At 52.2% G+C, this 19,887-nt stretch overlaps 8 protein-coding genes across 8 annotated transcripts; 5 read left to right on the top strand and 3 right to left on the bottom strand.

Moving 5' to 3' along the window:
- Positions 1-1,336: 1,336 nt before the first annotated feature.
- On the top strand, positions 1,337-3,208 carry J7T55_007231 (uncharacterized protein; the record flags this gene model as incomplete). Its single annotated transcript, XM_053133939.1, has 3 exons — positions 1,337-1,671; positions 1,770-2,295; positions 2,534-3,208. The coding sequence occupies 3 exons, from the start codon at positions 1,337-1,339 to the stop codon at positions 3,206-3,208; spliced, it is 1,536 nt and encodes a 511-aa protein (XP_052988275.1).
- Positions 3,209-3,663: 455 nt separating this feature from the next.
- J7T55_007230 (uncharacterized protein) lies at positions 3,664-4,680 on the bottom strand (the record flags this gene model as incomplete). Its single annotated transcript, XM_053133938.1, has 1 exon — positions 3,664-4,680. The coding sequence occupies one exon, from the start codon at positions 4,678-4,680 to the stop codon at positions 3,664-3,666; it is 1,017 nt and encodes a 338-aa protein (XP_052988274.1).
- Positions 4,681-5,484: 804 nt separating this feature from the next.
- On the top strand, positions 5,485-6,576 carry J7T55_007229 (peptidase u61 ld-carboxypeptidase a; the record flags this gene model as incomplete). The annotated part of the gene is made up of 1 exon (XM_053133937.1): positions 5,485-6,576. The coding sequence occupies one exon, from the start codon at positions 5,485-5,487 to the stop codon at positions 6,574-6,576; it is 1,092 nt and encodes a 363-aa protein (XP_052988273.1).
- A 2,126-nt stretch (positions 6,577-8,702) lies between these two features.
- On the top strand, positions 8,703-11,219 carry J7T55_007228 (uncharacterized protein; the record flags this gene model as incomplete). The annotated part of the gene is made up of 4 exons (XM_053133936.1): positions 8,703-9,751; positions 9,863-9,954; positions 10,297-10,677; positions 10,735-11,219. The coding sequence occupies 4 exons, from the start codon at positions 8,703-8,705 to the stop codon at positions 11,217-11,219; spliced, it is 2,007 nt and encodes a 668-aa protein (XP_052988272.1).
- A 907-nt stretch (positions 11,220-12,126) lies between these two features.
- J7T55_007227 (uncharacterized protein) lies at positions 12,127-12,970 on the top strand (the record flags this gene model as incomplete). The annotated part of the gene is made up of 2 exons (XM_053133935.1): positions 12,127-12,214; positions 12,279-12,970. 2 exons carry the CDS (start codon positions 12,127-12,129, stop codon positions 12,968-12,970), a joined length of 780 nt encoding a protein of 259 aa, XP_052988271.1.
- Positions 12,971-14,021: 1,051 nt separating this feature from the next.
- J7T55_007226 (uncharacterized protein) lies at positions 14,022-15,314 on the top strand (the record flags this gene model as incomplete). The annotated part of the gene is made up of 2 exons (XM_053133934.1): positions 14,022-14,124; positions 14,194-15,314. The coding sequence occupies 2 exons, from the start codon at positions 14,022-14,024 to the stop codon at positions 15,312-15,314; spliced, it is 1,224 nt and encodes a 407-aa protein (XP_052988270.1).
- Positions 15,315-16,412: 1,098 nt separating this feature from the next.
- Positions 16,413-17,939, bottom strand: J7T55_007225 (uncharacterized protein; the record flags this gene model as incomplete). Its single annotated transcript, XM_053133933.1, has 5 exons — positions 16,413-16,861; positions 16,937-17,004; positions 17,093-17,210; positions 17,286-17,664; positions 17,754-17,939. 5 exons carry the CDS (start codon positions 17,937-17,939, stop codon positions 16,413-16,415), a joined length of 1,200 nt encoding a protein of 399 aa, XP_052988269.1.
- A 1,174-nt stretch (positions 17,940-19,113) lies between these two features.
- On the bottom strand, positions 19,114-19,605 carry J7T55_007224 (uncharacterized protein; the record flags this gene model as incomplete). Its single annotated transcript, XM_053133931.1, has 1 exon — positions 19,114-19,605. The coding sequence occupies one exon, from the start codon at positions 19,603-19,605 to the stop codon at positions 19,114-19,116; it is 492 nt and encodes a 163-aa protein (XP_052988268.1).
- Between the last annotated feature and the right edge of the window lie 282 nt (positions 19,606-19,887).

Genomic DNA, 19,887 nt, shown 5'->3' with positions numbered 1-19,887 from the left:
AGTGGCGCGGCCTCTTAACGGCCGACGCCACTCGATCCTCTAGCTTTCACTAAATCCCCGGGTCTTGGACGATCCGTAATGCAACGGCGGCAATGACATGTGGGGGTTGGAAGCCTGCATCTGTGCCTGCACTGCCCATCCCAAAGAGTTTCGCATGTGAAGAGAAAGGAAAGAAAGGAAAGAAAAAAAAAAGGGAAGATAGAAACATTTTCAGGACTCCACGGCTTCCGCGGGGCGGGCAGCTGTCAAAAGAACGTTCTCGTACTCGTAATCGTAGGATCAACAATGCCTCTATAGTCACCCCTCCAGTTCAGCTACCCTTGGACCTGGAATAGTTGTAGCCTCGTTTGTGTGTGTCTTGGACCCGGCTTATATACAATTGTTTCCCTAGTCAACAAATGACTGATGGGCACCTAAAAGGAGCCCAGCATGCTGATGTTACTCTGTTTCCGTTGGCCTTATTACTCTGTGAAGATACTGGGTCGAGTTAGAAAAATCACGGGGTGCTGAACCACAACAGCAACATTCGAGTCCATAAGTATCTGCGAAAGAGCCGGTCTGTCGTAGATGCTTTTTGTTTCGATACGGGTACTCGTCTCCGAGGTACCCCCCAGTCGAGTACCCATGTTGCCTGACAAACTCAAAACAGACTTCACGATTTTGTCGGCGGGCTGGTTTGTTTCTTCCTTTTTTGCCCTTCGTCCATATCTAAATAAAATTGTCAGATTCTGCCGTCAGCTTTCGTGGCGCCAGCAACGGTGGCTAGAGACGAGCCAGCTCTGTTCCTGCTGGCCCTGTCTGTAGGTGTGGGCACGGGTTGGTTTTGAGATTTCGATGGATTGGTTGACATTGCGATTTGAAAAGCGGATGAAAGTAGCTGAAGTAAATTTTACCCAGGAATGTGGTTGACCGGACCACCGACTAACCTTGTTGGGAGGTTTTTGGGAGCCAAGTGAGGGATGACGATCCTAAGGTGGAACTAATTGGGAGACCAGACTGAAGATAACCTCCCGCCTGAACCTAGTGCTGACGATGGCCCCGTTTTGATTCGCCAGCTCCACCAGCCGAACGTGGGGAAGGAGTGCAGGGTGGCATTGACATGGAAGGGTGATACGCGGGCCGAACTGAACTGACGCTGCCTACAGCGAGCTTGCGCCCCTTTCGCGGTTTGAGGTGGCAGCCAACCCGCCAGTCGATTGCATAGCAGACCGCCTGCATCGACCATGCGTCGCTTATAAACAAGCTCGTCCCTCCCCCATCCATCTGGCTGTGGGATGGTTCCCCCAGGTCGACCTTAACGTTATCGCATCACCTCGCCAGCTGCCAGCCGCCAGCCATGGCGATCGAAACGGGATTCACCTCCGCCTTGTCCTACCAGAACTGGCCCGCCAGCATCTACATCCTCCTCCTCTCCGTCCTCGCCCTCTTCATCAAGATACAATGGCAACCGTCTTTCCCCAAGACTGCCCCGAAGCAGATCAAGGAGGGGTACCCGCTCCTCGGCGCCCTGCGACTCTTCACGAAAAGGGCAGACTTCTGCAATGACGCCCTCGCACAGTCCAAGACGGGCAACTTCAGCTTTTACTTCGGCAAGCACAGGCTCGTCGGGGTGTCGGGAATCGAGGGAAGGAAGACGTTCTTTGATTCCAAGGACATGAACATGTCAGAGGGGTGAGTTGCTCTTGTTGCTAGGAAAAAGGGAAAGGAAGCACTAGGTGCCCTGGGATCAACAGAGCTTGGTACTGACCAGGAGGCAACCCTTGCAATAGCTACGCCGTAATGTTCACCGCGTCGCCCCAGGTCGGCAAGCAAAACGAGCCCGGAGCTGCCAGCGAATTCAGCCAGTGGTTCAGCAGGACAATCACGAAGCTGATGAAGAAGGAGAACTTCGTGCGCAACCTCAGGCTGCTCACCACCGACACCGCGACAGCGCTTGACGCCATTGTCAAGCGCAACGGCGGGAACACAGGCATTTTCGACCCGTTCGACGACATCTACAAGATCGTGTACCAGCTCACGATGCGCACCGTCGGCGCGACCGAGATCGCCGAGTCACCGCAGCTGATGAACAGGACGCTGGGCTTGTTCGAGGAGATCGAGGAGAACATGAGCACTACGCGAATCATTTTTCCCTGGTTGCCGACCCTCGGCTACATCAGGCAGACACTGGCGGGTGGCAAGCTCTATGTGGTATTCGACAAGATCGCGAAGGAGAGGAAGAAGACGGGCAAGACGCATGAGGATGCCTTCCAGTTTCTGCTGGACACGGGCGAAGACATGGTGCGGATCTTGACTGTAAGTCCGACATTGGTCTAGTTGACACCTGAGGCTCAATCAATCCGGATACGTGCATCTGGAGTCGCACATCACTGCCGCCCAATGTCTCATCCTACAGCCACCCTCTCACGAAGCCATGCAAGCCACTCAAAGTCGTATTGCTACCCCGTACCCACAAGAATTCCACTGTCCTACCACACTGCCAAGCCAGGCCTATCAGATCCCCAATCCCTTGTCCGCTAACATCATTCCGCAGTTCACCCTGGGCGCCCTCTTCGCCGGCCAGCTCAACTCAGGCATCAACGCCGGCTGGCTCTTCTGCTACCTGGCCACCAACCCAGAATGGTACGGCCGCGTGCAAGCCGAAGTAGACGCCGCGATCAAGAAGCACCGCACATCGCCGTCCCAGACACCAGCCGAGGTTCTCGCGACCCTGTCCCTCGAGGACTGGGAGTCCGAGTTCCCCATGATCGACCTGTCCCTGCGCGAATGCATCCGGTTCCAGCTCGTAGGCACAGCCTTCCGCAAGAACATCTCGGGCCGCGACGTGCCAATCGGCAAGTCAGGCGAGGTGGTGCCGCGCGACGGCTTCGCCATCTACCTGCTCGACGAGATCCACTTCAACCCGGCCGTCTACACCAACCCCAACGAGTGGGACCCGTCCCGCTACCTGCCCGAGCGCGCCGAGGACAAGAAGGAGCCGCTCAGCTACCTCGGCTGGGGCGTCGGGAGGCACCCTTGCCTGGGCATGCGGTTCGCCAAGCTCGAGATGAGCATCATCGGCGCGCTGTTCGTGGCCATGTTTGACTTTGAGCTGTGCGATGAGAAGGGCGTCAAGATGGACCGGGCGCCGTTCACGAGCCGCAACAGGCACTCGGCTGCTAAGCCTGACGAGCCGATGCGGTTGAGGTACAAGGTGCGGCAGCACTGATGTAGACTGCTGAAGATTTGTGGATCGTGTCTTGTGCTCTGATCCGTCCCGAATTTCAATTAGATCCTGACCGTTGTATATGAGCGATACTTCAAATTCGGTCTTCTTTTATAGGTGCTTGGAGTTCACACAGCGTCTCATTGCTCCCATTCGTTTGCCCAGGCATGCCTATTGGGCTGCAGATGTATTTCTTAGGGTATCTAGGTGATTCTATGTACCGGTGAAGACGAAACAGATGCTATGAGTGCTGTGCTGCTCGTTCAGCCAGCCGGGTATCGATCTAGACGCCAGTATAAAGCCAATTTCAAGACCCTCCAGTCCCACTTGAACGCCGTGCTCCTTCGTAACCTGCCAGTTTTAAGGAGAGGAAAATCCAATACAACCAAAATTACCTCCCAATGCGAAAATAGAGTGTCAATCGCTGTCTCCCCTTGACTTCCTCCGCTATAGTCAGCTCATACAAGCTCCCAATCCATGGCATCCACCATGAACTCCCACTGTGCCTCCTCCGCTCCAGTATCAGCCAACACAGACGACGCCAACGAAGCCGCCAGCCCGCGCTCGGCAGCCAGCGCCCGCACGCCGGCGACGTACCGGTCCGCAATAACATAGGCGCCCTCGAGCCCATCGAAGATGTTCTCGAGGATCCGCTCCAGATCATAGTCCTCGAGCGGGCGCGCCATTTGTCCTGCCGCCTGCGAGCCGTTGGCCAGCCTGGCGGCGACGACGGCGTCGGGCTCGTCGGCGTTCTTCCAGCGGTTGCGCAGCTCCTTGGCGCGCGCGAGGGCGTAGCGCGCGTCGCCGCTGCCGAGGACGCCGTGCAGCGGGTTGCGCGGGTCGTCGAGGGCGTCGAGGACGTTGGCGTGGAAGCGGTGGTCGCTCTGGGGGCCCTGCTGTTGCTGCTGCTGGGGACCGGCAGCCCCATTGACGTCCCTACCGCCCGCCCTTGCGCCGGCTAACGCGCCCGTCACCCGGACGCCGAAGACGCCCATCAGGTGCACCAGGGCGCGCTCCAGCAGCATGTAGTACTCGAAGAAGTCCAGCTTGAAGTGGAGCTCCGCCTCGGCGCGGTCTTCGTCGGTGTTGAGGGCGCGGTCGGTCGCGGCGCGGTAGCCCTGCCCCAGGAAGGGGAGCTTCCACCGCATGCGGCGGGCGATCTTCATGAACCGGCTTAGCTCGGACCATGGCGTTGGGATGCGGTTCAGGGCGGAGGCGTCGGCCTCGTAGGGGTTGCCGGTGTAGGTGAAGCCGTTGGAGGGGCTGGGTGTTGTCGTGGGGGCTGTGACTGTCGGTGCGGCGGGGATACGTGGTTCGGCGCTTGTCGTTGTGTGTATGGTGGTCGCCGTCGAGGAGGAGGATAACGAAGGAGCTGATTGCTTAAACCTGTTGGAGGTCCAGTAGTACGGTGGGCGGCCAGTGTTGATGGGCGCCCATCTAGAGCTGGCGAGGCCTTTCTCTCCTGGCCCGACCATGGTCGATGTGTAAAGATAGCAAAGCAGGGCGCCTAAAACGATGTTGCCAATAGTGGTTCACGAATTTATGGAAAGCATGGCCGGAATAGAAGCAAGAATGACAGGCTGGAATCGACGAGGAAGATGAGATGGACGAGGCGAGACACTGGGCGTCCCCAGTGGAAGTGAGGACAATGAAGTCTGGTCTCAAGGAAGAGGCATGACAATGGGATTGTACAGCCTGAGGTGACGCGACGTCAATTCAGGGCCAACATTGAATGGGCCAGGCAGCTGGCAGGTGGGATGCGTGGGGGTGTGTGGAGCTTTGAGACACCACACCCAAGGCAGGGGAAGGGACCCCTGTCCATGCCTTGTGCCTGCTGCTCGCTGCCTCGCCCATTTGGAAATAGCCTCTTTGTTGACCACAGAACTTCATTCTGTTCCAAACCACACAACCGCATTTCAGAATTGACTCATTTCACCGTTCTCGTAATTCCAATCTCGAGCTGACGGATCCATTAGTCAGTCGCATGAACAAGCTATCCTGTCAAAAGATTATGGCATCTTTCTGGCGTGATCACTTGGAAGGATTGACTAGTCAAACCCAGGGCGTATATTCACATCATGTCAAAAACTATGCCTAATTAGGAGAACATACCGCCAAGGGCGTGACTGACAGACAGCCAGGAATCCACTCTTCTTGATGAGGATCGTGTGTTGTGAGAAAAAATCCCAATATAAAAAGACATGACTTCCATGAAGTGTCAAATTTTCCTAGGTCACAATACAGAATAGAGATCCAGAAGACCAAGCACAGAAACCAACATGCCTTCAGCCATAGTTCCACCAGCGCTCCAGCCCGGCGCAACAGTAGCCTTTATTTCTCCCTCAGCTCGTCTCAATGATGTGATTCCCGCCGCCATCTCACGCGCCAGGGACTTGCTCTCGGACAAGGGCTACCAAGTCCGCGAGCTCTTCACTCCAGACACAGGAATCCAATCCTCAATAGCCAACCGTCTCTCAGAACTACGCACAGCCTTCTCAGACCCCTCCATATCAGCAATAATCTGCACCATCGGCGGGCCCTCCTTCAACGAGCTCCTCCCCGCCCTCCTCGCCGACACAGAACTCCAAGCAACCATCCGCGCCAACCCAAAGATCGTAGTCGGCTTCTCCGACATCACAGGCCTGCACTGGTTCCTGCACGCTACAACGGGCCTGCGCACCTTCTACGGGCCCGGCGCCCTCCCGGAGCTATGCGAGCCCAGGGGTGCCAACGGCGAGATCGACGAGGCTTCGCCGCTCGCCTTCTGCGTCCGGCACCTCTTCCGCGCCATCACAGACCCCACGCCCATCGGCGACATCGCCCGCTCGCCTACCTATGCGCCTGACCTGGCCCGCATCTTCCATGATCCGAAGTCCACGGACCTGCCGCGGCTTGTCCCATCCGCAGGGTGGACGTGGCTGCGGCCGGGCAGGGCGCAGGGCCGCCTCTTCGGCGGCTGCCTGACTGTCATGGCGCGTCTGGGAGGCGTCCGTGGTGTGGTACCTGACTGGCGGGGGCGTATAGTCTTCTTGGAGACGGCCATGGGCGACAACGAGGTGTCGGGGAACCCCATCGAGCGGGTGAGGGCTGGTGTGGCTGACCTGGTGGCTCAGGGCGTGTTTGAAGATGCCGCGGGACTGGTGGTTGGACGGCCGTTTGGGTATGATTCCGCTGAGGCGAGGGAGAAGTATGCGAGTGTTATCACAGGGCTATTGTGTGAAGGGCGTTTGGCCGACAACAAGTTTCCTATATTGTTTAATGTGGACTTTGGGCACACTACGCCCATGGTTACCTTGCCGTTTGATGCGTTGGCTGTGCTAGATTCCGAAAAGGATCAGTTCGCTATCTTGGATCCGGCCTTAGACGGTTGAGAAAGGACAATCAAATTTGGACTGCGTCACCATCAACAGTGACGCACACGCATCCACTTGTTACGAAGGGACACTGCCCAGCCAGCCAGCCAGATTTCAATTCAGATTCCATTCGTGAGGGCTGGATGCAGTCATCAAATTTGTAGCATGTGAGAAGCAAATTCCAGCGCATAGTACACTGTCTATCATTATTGGTCGCAAGTTGCTGCCCAATGAATAAGCGCACGCTCCGACCTTGGTTGTGCAGATGCATTCACTTGCATGCCGTAACCACGCCGAGCACCAATAACGAACTCGAGCCTTCGCCACCGTACCTAGCTAGGTATGCACCAAGATTTTGGACAGTCAGATTTTGGACAGTGAGCCTTTGGGAAGTGACACATTGCTGACTTTCTCAAGAACCACTTAGCTTAAAATGTGGTTGATCCTGAGCCTTGCGTCCTTCATTGCTGCTCATATGCGCGTGCAAAAGGTCCAGGTCGAGGAGCACTGTCTGTGCTTCTTGCCGCTTCTTGCAATACTACTATCATTCCAATTTCATTGCCTCTTTACTATCTAATTGTCTCCACTTGTCTTCATTGCAAGGACCCAGCACGATCACAATGTCTTCACCCAAGCGCCCTCGCCATGACGACGATGGGGAGATCTGGCGTCAAAATGCGCCCATCATACGTCAGCTGTATCAAGAAGAGAGGAAGACGCTGAAGGAGGTGAAGGATATAATGGAGAATGAACAAAGATTCCCTAGGACGCCGTAAGTGTTGACTTGCCATTATCACTGCTGCCCTACATGCCCACCTGCCATCAGGAGTCTGGAGGCTCAGGGCATCTCAAGCAACCTTGGCATTTTGAAGCCGATTCCAACACGACTGATCATTCAGACTTTCTATTTGGGAGGTAAAATTGAGAGAACTCGGGATGCAGAAGAAGTTGAGGAGAGGCGATTGGTCATTGGTCTATCAGCATGTCCGCTCTCGTCTCCAACATGAGGGCAAGAAGGAGCTCAGAAAGCCTACCGCTGTTTTAATCAACGACACTAAGAAACCTTGGAACAAAGTTTGGAGAGAGTTCAGGAGGAATTCCGTCCTGGATCAAGGACCTCATCAAGGTTTGTGAGACAAGGGCCTCTCAGAAGCAGGTCTCATCGCCGGCTAAAGCGAGTTGACATAGGCCCTCTCCCTCCACTTCCTCCGGGCGTCGTCATAAGAACACCATCTCCAGAACTCCTTGAAGCCACTGTCCAACGCCGGAAACCAGACTCTTCACAGTCTCGCATGTTGCAATTGTTTCAAACTACTCTCGTCAGCTTCCAGCCACTATTTGGCTTGGATTCACAGTTGCAGAGTGAGACGAGGGATGCCTTCAAATTGTCAGACAGGGTGTACAGACTGTCCCTGCAAGGAATTCCCTTTACTCGATTACTTAAGAAGATTTCAGGCACGTACATGACAACTATTTTAAGCGATGGTCGCGAACTATGTTGATCGATTGTAGACATCAGAAATCAAGCACAGCCACCTACGCAAATGGCCCAAGGGCTCGGGCGGAGTCAATACAACCAAGTCGCTTCAAAATACAGCCCCTCGACCAACCAGATTCCTGCTAGACAATTCGTTCCATCGACGGATCCATTTACTGGCGCTTTTGCTCAAGCTCTGACAGGGTTGGAGTCAATGCATCCTTCCGGCCAAGAATTAGGAGTGGACTTCGACAGTTATCATTACCTGTCAATGATCATTTATCTGCTTTCTAATGGCCACATTCTTGAATATCCGAATCAGCCACTCTTTATGGATCAAGTGAAGGACCTGACGGAAGTTCTGGATATGACTTTCAGGTTGGTATCCAGTGGGGTTCTCTTGGCCCTGCTTCAGAGTCGTCTGCCAAGTATCAAAGCCGTATGGGAAAAGCTGCTATACGCGGCTGGGACACTTAAGAACAAAGAGGCCTTCAGATTTTTGCTCCGCGTTGGCATGGATCATGACTGGCTTGAAGAATATTCCAGAGGACATGAACACCTATACCACGCCGCCCTGAACGACTGTCAAGATCTCATCGACGCTCTGCTGAAGAGAGGCTGTCGCGCAGATTCTTCAATTGGGCGGCACCAAGGAGACACAGCCATCATGGCAGCACTCCAGAACGGCAACCTCGACTGTGCAAACAATTCGATCCATCATTGCGATGTCAATCGCGAAATTCCGTGGGACTTCGGCCCGAGACTTTGTTCAGCTACTTTCGGCATCTTCATCGAAAATTTTGACGGCACTAAACCAATCCATCGCCGTTGTCTGGACGTTTTCCTTGGAAGAGGTGCAGACGTCGACTTAAAGCTCCAAGAAGGGTTCTTGCCCCTCTTACAGTTGGAGGCAGGGATCTCGGCAGACCACTATGGGAGAGGCTGGCAGGGGTGGTACGTCGAAGACCCCTTTGTGAGAAACTGGAGGCCTTCGATACTCGACTTCGTTTTCTACTTCAATAATGAACTGTTCCAGGACTTGGCTGAGCGCAGTAAGAGATCAGAAGAATTCAACAGAGCGGCGGCTCTTAGTGCCCTAAGACAGGGCATTAATTCCCTTCAGGAGTACATGACAAGGGATTGGAATTTTGACGGGTGTTGGAGAGGAGTCATTGGAGATCTGAGCAGTGCGGATGTCTCAGAGTGGAAGAACCGTTGCCTTGAAATACTTCTAGCCGAGCAATTCGTTCTGAGTACTTGCGAAATCGACAGAAATATCTGTTGGGAAACGGTACAGAGATTGATGGAGCTGGGAGTCGACGTGACCCGGTGTTCAAAGGATGAAAAGCTCGCATCTGAGATGCTGTTGGCCACGGCACGACTCATAACATCAGAACAGGGATCTGGTGAGAAGCACGGGTTGCAGATACTGCGATGGCTTTTGGACCGAGGCTTTCGAGTTGAAGCTCTTGCTTTATCAGCTGCTGTTCAAGACCACGGAGTAGCCATCCTGGAGTGTCTGGCCGCCCATTGCTTCGACCTTAGGAAATACGGTGTCATCGCTCTTGCCAAGGCTGCTTCTAAAAACAACTTCAATGCGACAAAGTTGCTGCTAGACGGAGGCGTGGACCTCAATTCCACCTTTGTCCGTGAGCATTGGGGAGAGATCAGCGTTTTCGCGGCAGCCTTTCGAAGTTCGACTTTTGAGATGACGAAGTATATGATACAGCGAGGCGCAAAACCTACAAGTTGGAATTCAAACAGTTGCTCTTCTGATACCTTGTCGCAAATTTTGAGGGCATGCGGTCGTTCACACGAAATTGTCAGCAAGGTTGAATTCATTGTCGAAGAGATGGTTTCGATCAGCGACCCATCATATCCATCGGCACAACTTTTGGAGGCATGCCTCAGCAGGAACTGTGATCATCAGAGAATGAAGTTGTTTGAACTACTTTTTAGAAAAGGAGCAAGACTTGCGCCAGGATCTCCTCTTGCGGCATGGATAGCTGCTGGCGGTGGGCATCAGCTCGTCCAAGAGATGCTTGAAAAAGGCGCTGACTTGAATGCCCACTCTTATTGGCCGTTTCATGGAAGATATATCCCAGCGCACGCATTTACTCGAACTCCGTTGCAAGCTGCAGCCGGAAGAGGCGACTATAACCTGGTGCGCATGCTGTTGGAACGGGGCGCTGATTTGAATCAACAAGCACGTGATCATGATTGCATGACGGCCCTACATTCAATATGTGCTTGGAATCCAGTGGGACCAGAAGAGAGGGTACAGAAAGACAAGATCATAAAGCTGCTTCTCGAACAAGGTGCTGATGTCAATGCTGCAAATATCCAAGGAACGACCGCGCTCATTTCCGCAGCCGCGCTCGGAGATCTATCCACAGCCTTCATCCTCCTGAAGCATGGAGCCAGAGTCAATATGGTATCGAGTCAACAACTGGGAGATCAGACCGCTTTAGATTTGGCCGCTCATCTTGGTCGGCTGGACATGGTTGAGTTCCTTCTCAACGCAAATGCGCAGAGCGCAAGCGCCCGTCCTGGTGGCGAGAAATATGACGGTGCCGTACAAACGGCTAGGCACCGGGGTCACTTTGTGATTGCTGAACTGATCTGCAAGCATGCGGCGGATCGTAAGAGAGAATGGGCTGTTGTACACAACGCGGTAACTGACAAAGCAACATCTCCAGCTTGCGCACAATCATTGCCCACACCTGAAGGCGACTCACGAACGGCCAATCCCGTCCAAACATACGGACGGCTTATACCTAGCGAAGTCCATGAAGGCATCGCAAGTTCGAAGGAAGACAATGCTGTGAGTTACAATTCTGATGACGGCTTGTTTGACAGCACTATTGCGGGAACCAAAAGGAAGAGACAAACCATGAGCGGGCCAGAGACGCCTGGTGTGAGTTGGACGCGTGTCATTGAAGAGGTCGAAGATGAAGAACAACCAGTACATTTCAGGCGCAAAAGCTCCAGCGGGGGGAAGGGCGACCGGACTGCACACCAGCATAATAACACATGGGAAGCCTCGTCAGGACAAGCAGTGGAACTGGATGAATCGAGTGGACAGAATTGGATTGAGGACGAGAAGCACGATTGTGGGCCAAAGGTGTCGAAAGGCTTGGCTGTGGACGTCTTCATGGGATTCTCGGGATCTCAAACTCTGTAATTTATAGTTTGATGTAGGCGGTTTGGTGCTGACATTCATGTCGGACTTCAACATCGAGTCGAGCCTTAAAGCCAATTTATGGTAGCCATTCCTCACTTATATCACCGGAAGAGCCCAATCATGCTGGAAAGGGGTTGTGATGGCAAGAAAGATGCTTGATTTGTTGGCCACTTTACCCTTTGCACCAGGCGTTGTTGATGTCCTCGTGCAAGGAATAGAAGACTGGTTTGCATGTGGTTAAGATTAGCAAACCAAGCGGACATGCTCCCGTCTTTTCAAGGAAGTCTGCTGGTCACAACATTCTGGTTGACATATATAACCACAGCTTTCAGCCTGGGCCCATAATTCAGTACCCGATGGCTTCAGCGCATGGAAAGTTGACCAACCTGGTCTGCTTTCCTTGTTTGATTTAGGACGACAAGACTTGTCGTCTGCAGAAATGGGGCACTTCCCATCCATTGAGACATAAATGTAAGCTGTCAAGTGTAATCAAATTATGGATATCATAGACACTTCCTTATTTGCCTAGATCTTTCCTCGCACAGTCGACAGGTCCTACACACTCGCGAGGCTATTGTGCAGTCAATTCATCTATTCACATGCTGCTGTCTTTACACTGATATTGCTAATCACTGTAAACAGTCGTGAATGCGATTTATTCACCATGGTAACTTCAATGCTGCCACCACACGGCCAGATGCTCGAATATAAGACCGGCTGCCTGTATGCATTTGGCCCATTTCTCCTCTCTTCCCCTTCCACAAAGTCGGGATTGAGCATCTTCTATGCATGACCGTGGTCTACTCTCACTAGACTCAAGACAAGCTTGTATTTAAGTAAAGGTTCTCCAGCTTGACCATACTTACTTCAATTCAATTCCACCACGCTACCGTCACAGCAGCACAAGATGGACCGTCGAGGACCCCACGACAACCCTCGTGCTTTCGGCATGGAGGCACGACGGGCTCATGGCCAAGGAACAACATTTCGAAGCAGTATGTATTTGCTTACCATGCAATTGACAGCTCGACTTTTTCTAATTTGACATCTCTCACACAGCTTTCATCGCTTCCCAGTCTCGAAACACAGACGGCCAAAGGCAGACCCTGATCTCTCAGATTGGCGGCAATCAGCAAGACGCTTCTCGATCGAGGCGATACAGTCAGGACATACCGCATTCCATTCCTAATTGGATTGAGGAGCTGCCAAGGGACTACCCTCAGCCGCCTCCAACGCGAGGTGTTCCACCTCCCAGGTCGGAAAACGTCCAATTTCGTGACAGAGGACCCGTGACGCCAAGCATGTCAATCTCACAGATTGACCGTCAAGCAGCCATGGACTTCCAAAGCAATAGAATTCCCCTTGTCCGTGGGGAGATGTCTCGAGGGGCATCTCGGTTCCTCAGGGAATCAGAGGCACGATTCCATCCTCGAAGAGATGTGCAGGGCCACGGCCACAGACGGGACAGCCTTTATCGGCCCAACGATGCACAGTTGGGTAGTGCGAATCCTCAGATCTCGCCGGTGGTTAACTACATAACCACAAACAACAACCAGCAATACCACGTGGACAACAGCCGCCACCAGAGGATCAATGCTCAGGGCCAGGTCAATACCCAGAACAACCTGCAGCGCACAGTTCATAACAGTCGTCGGGACACCACTCACCAGTCGAGGATGACACAGCGTCTGTCATCTTCAGCCCATCAGCACCACCGACAGAGCCATCGCTACCGCGAGCACCGCGGCTAGGAGACCGGAGCTCCGAGCGAGACGATCCCTCTTCGAGGACCAAAGATGAAGTGCACGCGGGGTCTCTTCATCAGCGGCAGGCATATCACAACCCATCAATACATCCCCGACGACCGCCCTTGTCTGGTGGAAGGTTGCAAGACCAAGCACTGCCTACGGCTTGTCGACGGCGAGAGAATCTATTCCGAGTTCTGTTCCGCCCACTCTTGTCGGCGTTTTTGGCCGGAGTTTTGTGCGTGCCCCACGTACCCTGGGCACAAGTACTGCTCTTGCCATGCGAGGCGCTGAGGGTTCTGAGGTCTGAGGATCAGGATGGAAGGGAAGACTGGAATGTTGTGGTTGGGATGGAAACGGGCTGGGCAATGCCCTATAGATTATTTTGACTTCTTTACTGGTGGGGCTCACACCAGTCTTTAGAGGAACCAGATTGATCGCAATTCATTTATTGCGATAGCTTCATCATCAAGCCCTATTTGGCAGCACACTCTTTAGATACACAGCTTTAAATGCCTTCTCAGTTGCGTCTCTTTCTATTCTCTCAGCTCTTCTAGCTGCCCTTGTCATCCTTGACCCCTCCGACCATTTACTTCTGTCTTCCAAAGCTCGGCAAGATCCGGTGGAGCGTTGCCTAATGAGTAGGGTACCCCCGTCGCCGGGGGACCCTAGATGGGTAGACTCTATTCACTGTGGTGTTTAGCATCAATTCACTTGACCGGGCCAGCTTATTCACTTGAACGGGCTAAACTTATTCACTTGGGAGGCTTCAACGGTGAATTCACTTGGCAGGTCCCTTTCAGTTATATAAACCTTACTATCCCCCGTCCTCGCCTGCTGCGACTCTCCTCTTCCTTCTTCCTTCGACAAAGCGACAACTGATCGAGACCTCCATCGCTTTGCTTGTAAGGTCCTCGATCTATTTCACAACTCTGGCAAAACGAAACAGTCAACACCCTGACTGCCTCTGGCCTTTGGCTAATCTCCCCTCCGTCATCTTCCCCTCTTGTCACCCTTGTTTCGTTACCCAACACTCCCTTCCAAACGAAGCTCTAAAATGCCTTCCCACAATTCGCAAGCAAAGACCAAGCAGCAGCAGCGAGCTGGTACCCAAGGCGCAAAATCCGCTCCCCCAGTCATGCAGTCGGTCCCCCGCAACAGTAAGTCTTTACTCAAGAAACAATTCGAGCTATTCTCCTTGTGATTGCTAAGGATCTTATCAACCACAGCGACTTCAACCGCCAAGATTTCGAGGGCTAGTGACGCAGCGTCGCAGCAGCTGCAGAACGTCTCGCGAGGCCAAGGAAATGATGACCGATCCGAGCCACCGCGACCCAGGGCCGCCAGCCTGGCCACAGCGTCAATATCTCCATCGGAGTCTATCAGCGTCCGGGGCATTTCAAATAGCTCCAGCGGGCAGAGCAGACCCGGAAATTGGTACAACACCCAGGGGTTTCAGAACGGACCCACTGGCTCCTCCGAGCGGGCCTTTGGGGCGGCGAACCGGGTGACAGCGCCTTCCCCAGTTACGACACCGTTTGAGACCGAGAATCGACGTTCAACGCCATCTAGACCAGGTCCACAAAGCAGCACCAGCAGAAAGTCAACCACTTCAAATGTAACTCCATCAGTGACAACTGGGCAACACCCATCATCTTCCTCTGGATCAAATCCGAGAAGCATCGAGCCACTGTCATCTCTTCTGACACCACCTCTGAGTACCAATGAATACCCATCCTCATTGTCTCAGCCAAACCCGCAGAGAATAGTCCGGGGAAGCACGATGCCGTCCACAGCGAATGTGTCTAGCCAGCGATCCTCTGGCGCACCACGAAGCTTCAATCAAAAGACAGCTTCTGAAGCAATGGGAGGGAGTTGGTCGGGCTCGATAGGGCAAGACTATGCCACGCAACAGCCAGCTGGTGGACAGCTTCCTGTGAGCATTGGCATCCCATCAGCCAACCAAGTCCATTTCCATTTCAACCAAGTGGATAACCGAAAGATGACGGTCAACAATAACGCTCCACAGAACGTGGTCACGAACAACAACCAGGTCTACAATGTAGACAAGAGCAACCATCACAATACGCAAGCCCCACAGACCAACACTTACAACAGCCATGTCCACAACGCAGGAAACACTCATGCAAACACCACTCAGCAAGCTACAGCAGTACGGCAGTCCTTGTCCTCAAATACGAACGGGCAACAACGAGAAGTCCGGCAGCCGAGTGAGTCCTTGCCGCTCCGTGACAGGCTGTATACCTGCACGAAGAAGGTGACGGTAAATGAGTGGAGCGATAAGAGGTCTGTCAAACACAAGCATGAACCCAACGACCGTCCCTGTTAGGTACAGGGATGCAGCGGGAAGCACTGTCTTCGTGTGGTGGATGGCAAGCGAGTCTATTCGTTGTTCTGTCCCAACCATAGCTGCCGCTACCTCTGGCCAAACTTCTGTTCTTGCCCAAAATACCCCGACAGAGAGTACTGCAGCTGCCATGAGGGCAGGTAAGGGCTTGGTCTTGAAACCAGTTTGGTGGCCTTGGGGGCTTGTACCTGGCTTCAGTTGTGTACCGTGAAACGGTAGGGCAGGGTAATTTTTTTTGGTAGGAGAGAGGGTTTCTGAGAGATTACTCAGGATTTACGGTAGTCGTTAGTCCTTAATTTGGAAATAAACATAGTTCGCTTGTGAAAAGTCTCGAGGTGAATGCGATATACAATGGGGAGCATCCAGCAATCAATTCACAGCCTTGAGTCCCGAGTTGCTGAAAATATCGTCCTACACTGTGTTGCAGCGGGATCAAATGCATCGGTCTCAAGCCAAGGCTGTGAGCAGTTTCCAAAGATGACAGACCCACGATTTGGTTTGATGCAGTGCCGGACCATAGCACAACTCGCGGCCCTTGGAGGATCCCCTTAATTGATTGCGTGAAGCTTAACGGAACTACGGTGTAAAGACAAACGATGCTCATCAATCGTCATGTAAAATTATTTGGTAGCCGTGTTCCAGCCTTGCTCCGCAGGGAACAATGGCGCCTATTTTCTGAAGCAAGTCACCTACCTTGTAGAGGAATAGTTTGCATCTTTCCCACGCCTGCTGCAAAAGCTGAACGTCATCCAGACCCAGTCACTCTAGCTTTCTCTAAATTGGCTCCACAACGTGATCAATTGAGTATTCAAGTGGTCACGGATGTACGTAACGTCAACTTCTTCTTTCACCACTAGGAGGTGTTCACAATGGGGAGTAGAAATCACGAAGCGACTTGAAAGTCGATAATTATACCCCAGGTACGGCGGCTTCGGCATGGGATGTGATAATCCGCAGGTATACAGCTACTTCATCAAGGAATCAAGCATCATGGACGGACATTTAAGCGATTTGCAATAATTAATTTCTGAAAAAACGTGGAAACACCATCTTGAATTGTGCCCGACGAAGTGATGGAGCTCAACAGCCGGAATATGGACCCAGTGCTGCGTGATAGAGCTTAACAGGCGCTGTGTCTGTGTCCGCCTCACGCATCAGTTGATGATCGAGTCTCTGGGTGTCTAGAGCGTCTTCTAGCGTGCGTGTAGCCCTGGCAATCGTTTCTTCGTTTTCGGAAGTTGGTACTGGCCCCCTCTGGCTTAGGTTCTGGCTCGGTTGTGTGGCTGTGGTAACTTCGGTCCATACATCTCTTTCCATCAACATCGACCAGAACCCCCGCTTTGCACCGGGTCGGCTATCGTCCGCATTACTCTGCCGGTGTTGCACGCCGTCACCTTCTCCGACCAGCGTCTGACGCCTGAATTTCTTGCTTACAAGCTCGTAGACAGGGTGCAACGTCGATATGCAGGCGGCAATCATAATGGTATTCGCCTCAACCACTGTGGGAATGATAGCTGTCGAGACGTGATCTGCCAAATTAGCTGAGCAAGTACGACCGAATTGCGCGTTTCAAAGCATGTGAGCCCTGAAGATCAGGATCTTACAGGTGAAGTCCTTCGTGAATGTCAACACTTCAAGAGTTGTTATCTTATATGCCGCCACTGCGGTAGCGCTGTGATGGAACATTAGCTGATGATTAGTTCATGGATTTGATCCCCAGTTGACCAAGCGTTGAGTTTAGTGAGCCAGGAGAAACTCACCAGATTCCAAGTCCCATCACAACGGATAACATCAACTTCTTTTGGATGTCCCAGCTAAGCCTGCGGAAAACGAAACCTGGATACAATGCGAAGTAGAGATCTAGGGCAGCCGAGAAAGCTAGGGCAACCTGTCAGTGTCTTTGTAGGAATTTGCCCAAGGGTCTCTGAAACGGTCTCGGAATCGCGAACTCACTCGTAGCATAGTAGCAGAACCTGACGTAGATCCAGGAGTCAAGACATTTTTTAGCTGTTATGCTCACATCCCACCCTGCAGATATAGGACGGCAGGGCAGCCAAGCTAGTAGAATAACAACAACAAAGTTCACGACACATAGGATAGCCAAAACCCAAAGAATGGTCTGGTGCAGATCTCCAGGTCGAAACAGTCGAGTCAAAAGGCTCACAACGGTCAGCTTTGGGAGGCCAAGACCCAGCACGGACGGTGCAGTAAGGACATTATGCCAGAAAACGGCCTTGGTCCGTTCAGCGTCAGATAGTGTTGCCCAGTGTAGCCCGACTTCTGTTGTAGTGTACAAGTTGATGACGAATGCCGCTGTCAACCATAGATCGATCTGAGGGCCATACGGTTAGTGGTGACTCGATATGGAGTGAATATCAAGCTATAAAAGATCTGCTGAGTCGTTAATATTACCTAACGCACCTGGTTGATCACGCAGAGCCACTCTTCCAAATAGAGACGTCGGCGCAATAGGAAAACACACCCATATAGCCTGAGGGCGATGAACACCGTTGCGATGAGCGTCATGATCGCAGTCACCACTAAAACAGGTGTTTCGTCTTTTCCTGTCGCGCTGTTGGAGGGCAGGTCGTCCTTTACAGCGGTCATGATAGACTTTTTCTAGAAGAGACATGGCAGAGATCCCTCTTGGTAACTTTTTCTGGAAGCCGGGCATTGGATTTGTTGTGTGATTAACAAAGATGAGAAAGCCTGTTCCTGATTTCCATATTCTTTAAGACTTTTCCCTTCAAAGCCTAAGGTAGGATCACTGACTCAGGTGAGCTTAAAGTAAACTTAAAGACTTGATTCAATTCGTGGTTGGATAGGCTCCTTAGAAGCCCCGCGCCTTTCGATTTTCTGATTGGAAAGACTGACACTAACAGGGATTCCAGCTTCGGCCTGCTCCTGGCTATCAGCTGCCAGCTACTTTGGAAGACACATGGCATTTTGCGAATTTGAAAAGATGCAAACCTCCCATGTGCTTGACTAATTAGAATTCTTTTCTACAGTACACGTCTCAAACATTATTGATCAAGGTGGTAAGAGGTATCTTCGGACCCAATTCTATCTCATGACTGGATTTAGTAAGGATCAGGACGCGAAGGAAAGCTCCAAGCAGACGTCCGCTTCAAAGACAGCTGCTCCGGTCAAGACCGTGGCTCTGTTCGAGATCACTGCACAGGTAGAGAGAGTCGTGGGCAAGAAGTGAAGGGAAATGAAACACCGGAGACTGCGAAGAAAATTCATCTGCGTAACACAAGTAGCGCTAAACGCGGTCGGGAGGGATCGGAAAGTCTATTTCACAGATTACATCAACCCTAAGAACGAAATTTACAAAGCTAGATATAATAGCTACAAACCTGAACGCTGTGGTGTTAATTGATATTCGATGCTAAGAGAACTGAGCTAATAGAAGAGCATAAAGGGTCAGAATATATATATATAGGGTTTTATTTTATTTCAAACTTAATTACCTTTCGACGATATTCTCAAAATCCTTGATTGACTTAACTCTCAGGTAAAAACTTATAAATAATACAGTCAGTTATAAAGATGCCTTTGGTAAAAAAAGCCCACTTGAGTGTTCCGCCCAAAAGATCTTGATTCTAATACCTAAACGTCTCCACGTAGGAGGCAAGACACATCATAATTACGGTGGCTAGTGCAATGCAGCCGATGATGAGAGTCAGCTTCACAAGATACGTCTTCTTCAATATTAAAATCTAATTCTATGGCTCCTCTATAATAACACAATGTTCCCCTTTGTTAGTGCAACAGCACTTCAAATGTGCACCCCAGTACGCTCAAGCGTGAAATCCGGAGCCGTATTCAACCGATCATAGTTGCCATTCGGGTTCGTCGGGTCAACAACCGTCTCCACGTCACTTGCCGGAAAGAACTTGATGCCTGTGTACACACACTGCGTCCCTGCGGCTCCGCAAGAAGCGTCGTTCGGATCCGCCTGCCAGACCTGCAGGTTGTACCCGGGATCCGTCTCGTTGTAAGGGGGGAGGCCGAAGGAAAACGAGTACGTCGAATCGGCGCATTCCGTGAGCGGAGCGTAGCCGATGTCAGGCGTGGTCGAGATTAGGGCTACGCAGTAGGTGGAGGTGGTACCGTCGGTGATATCGAAGCTGTATGTAGTGGTGATGCTGAAGCGGGCGCCGGATGCGAAGAAGTTTGTGATGCTCCAGGACGAGGGGTCGGCTTGGCGGGGGATGGAGGCGGCTGAGGCGCAGGCTAGGAACCCGGGAAGGACAGAGGTCAGACGCATTTTGACGTATTGCTGACTTTGGTGGCCACTTAATAGCTATGGTTTGAAGTAGGGAGTAGTGAAAACAGAGTGCTGATGAGTATATGCGGTCTCAGTTTAAAGAAATGTGCAGGCCATCCCGACTCTTATATCACAGCATCTACTTCCTCTAAACGCAGAGAAGTTGCATTCACCATTTGGTTGTTTAAGTGTCACCTAATACGAGGACACGATAGCTATGTCAGCAGTGAGCACTAGGCAGGTCCGGGCTTCCTACGGCTCGTATTCAGGAATACGATCATC

This window comes from Diaporthe amygdali, assembly GCF_026229845.1.
Source record: "Diaporthe amygdali strain CAA958 chromosome Unknown NODE_40_length_369474_cov_65_526704, whole genome shotgun sequence".
NCBI classification, from domain to species: domain Eukaryota; kingdom Fungi; phylum Ascomycota; class Sordariomycetes; order Diaporthales; family Diaporthaceae; genus Diaporthe; species Diaporthe amygdali.
The sequence above is the reverse complement of the archived record's forward strand: the minus strand, read 5'-3'. Positions and strand labels throughout refer to the sequence as shown.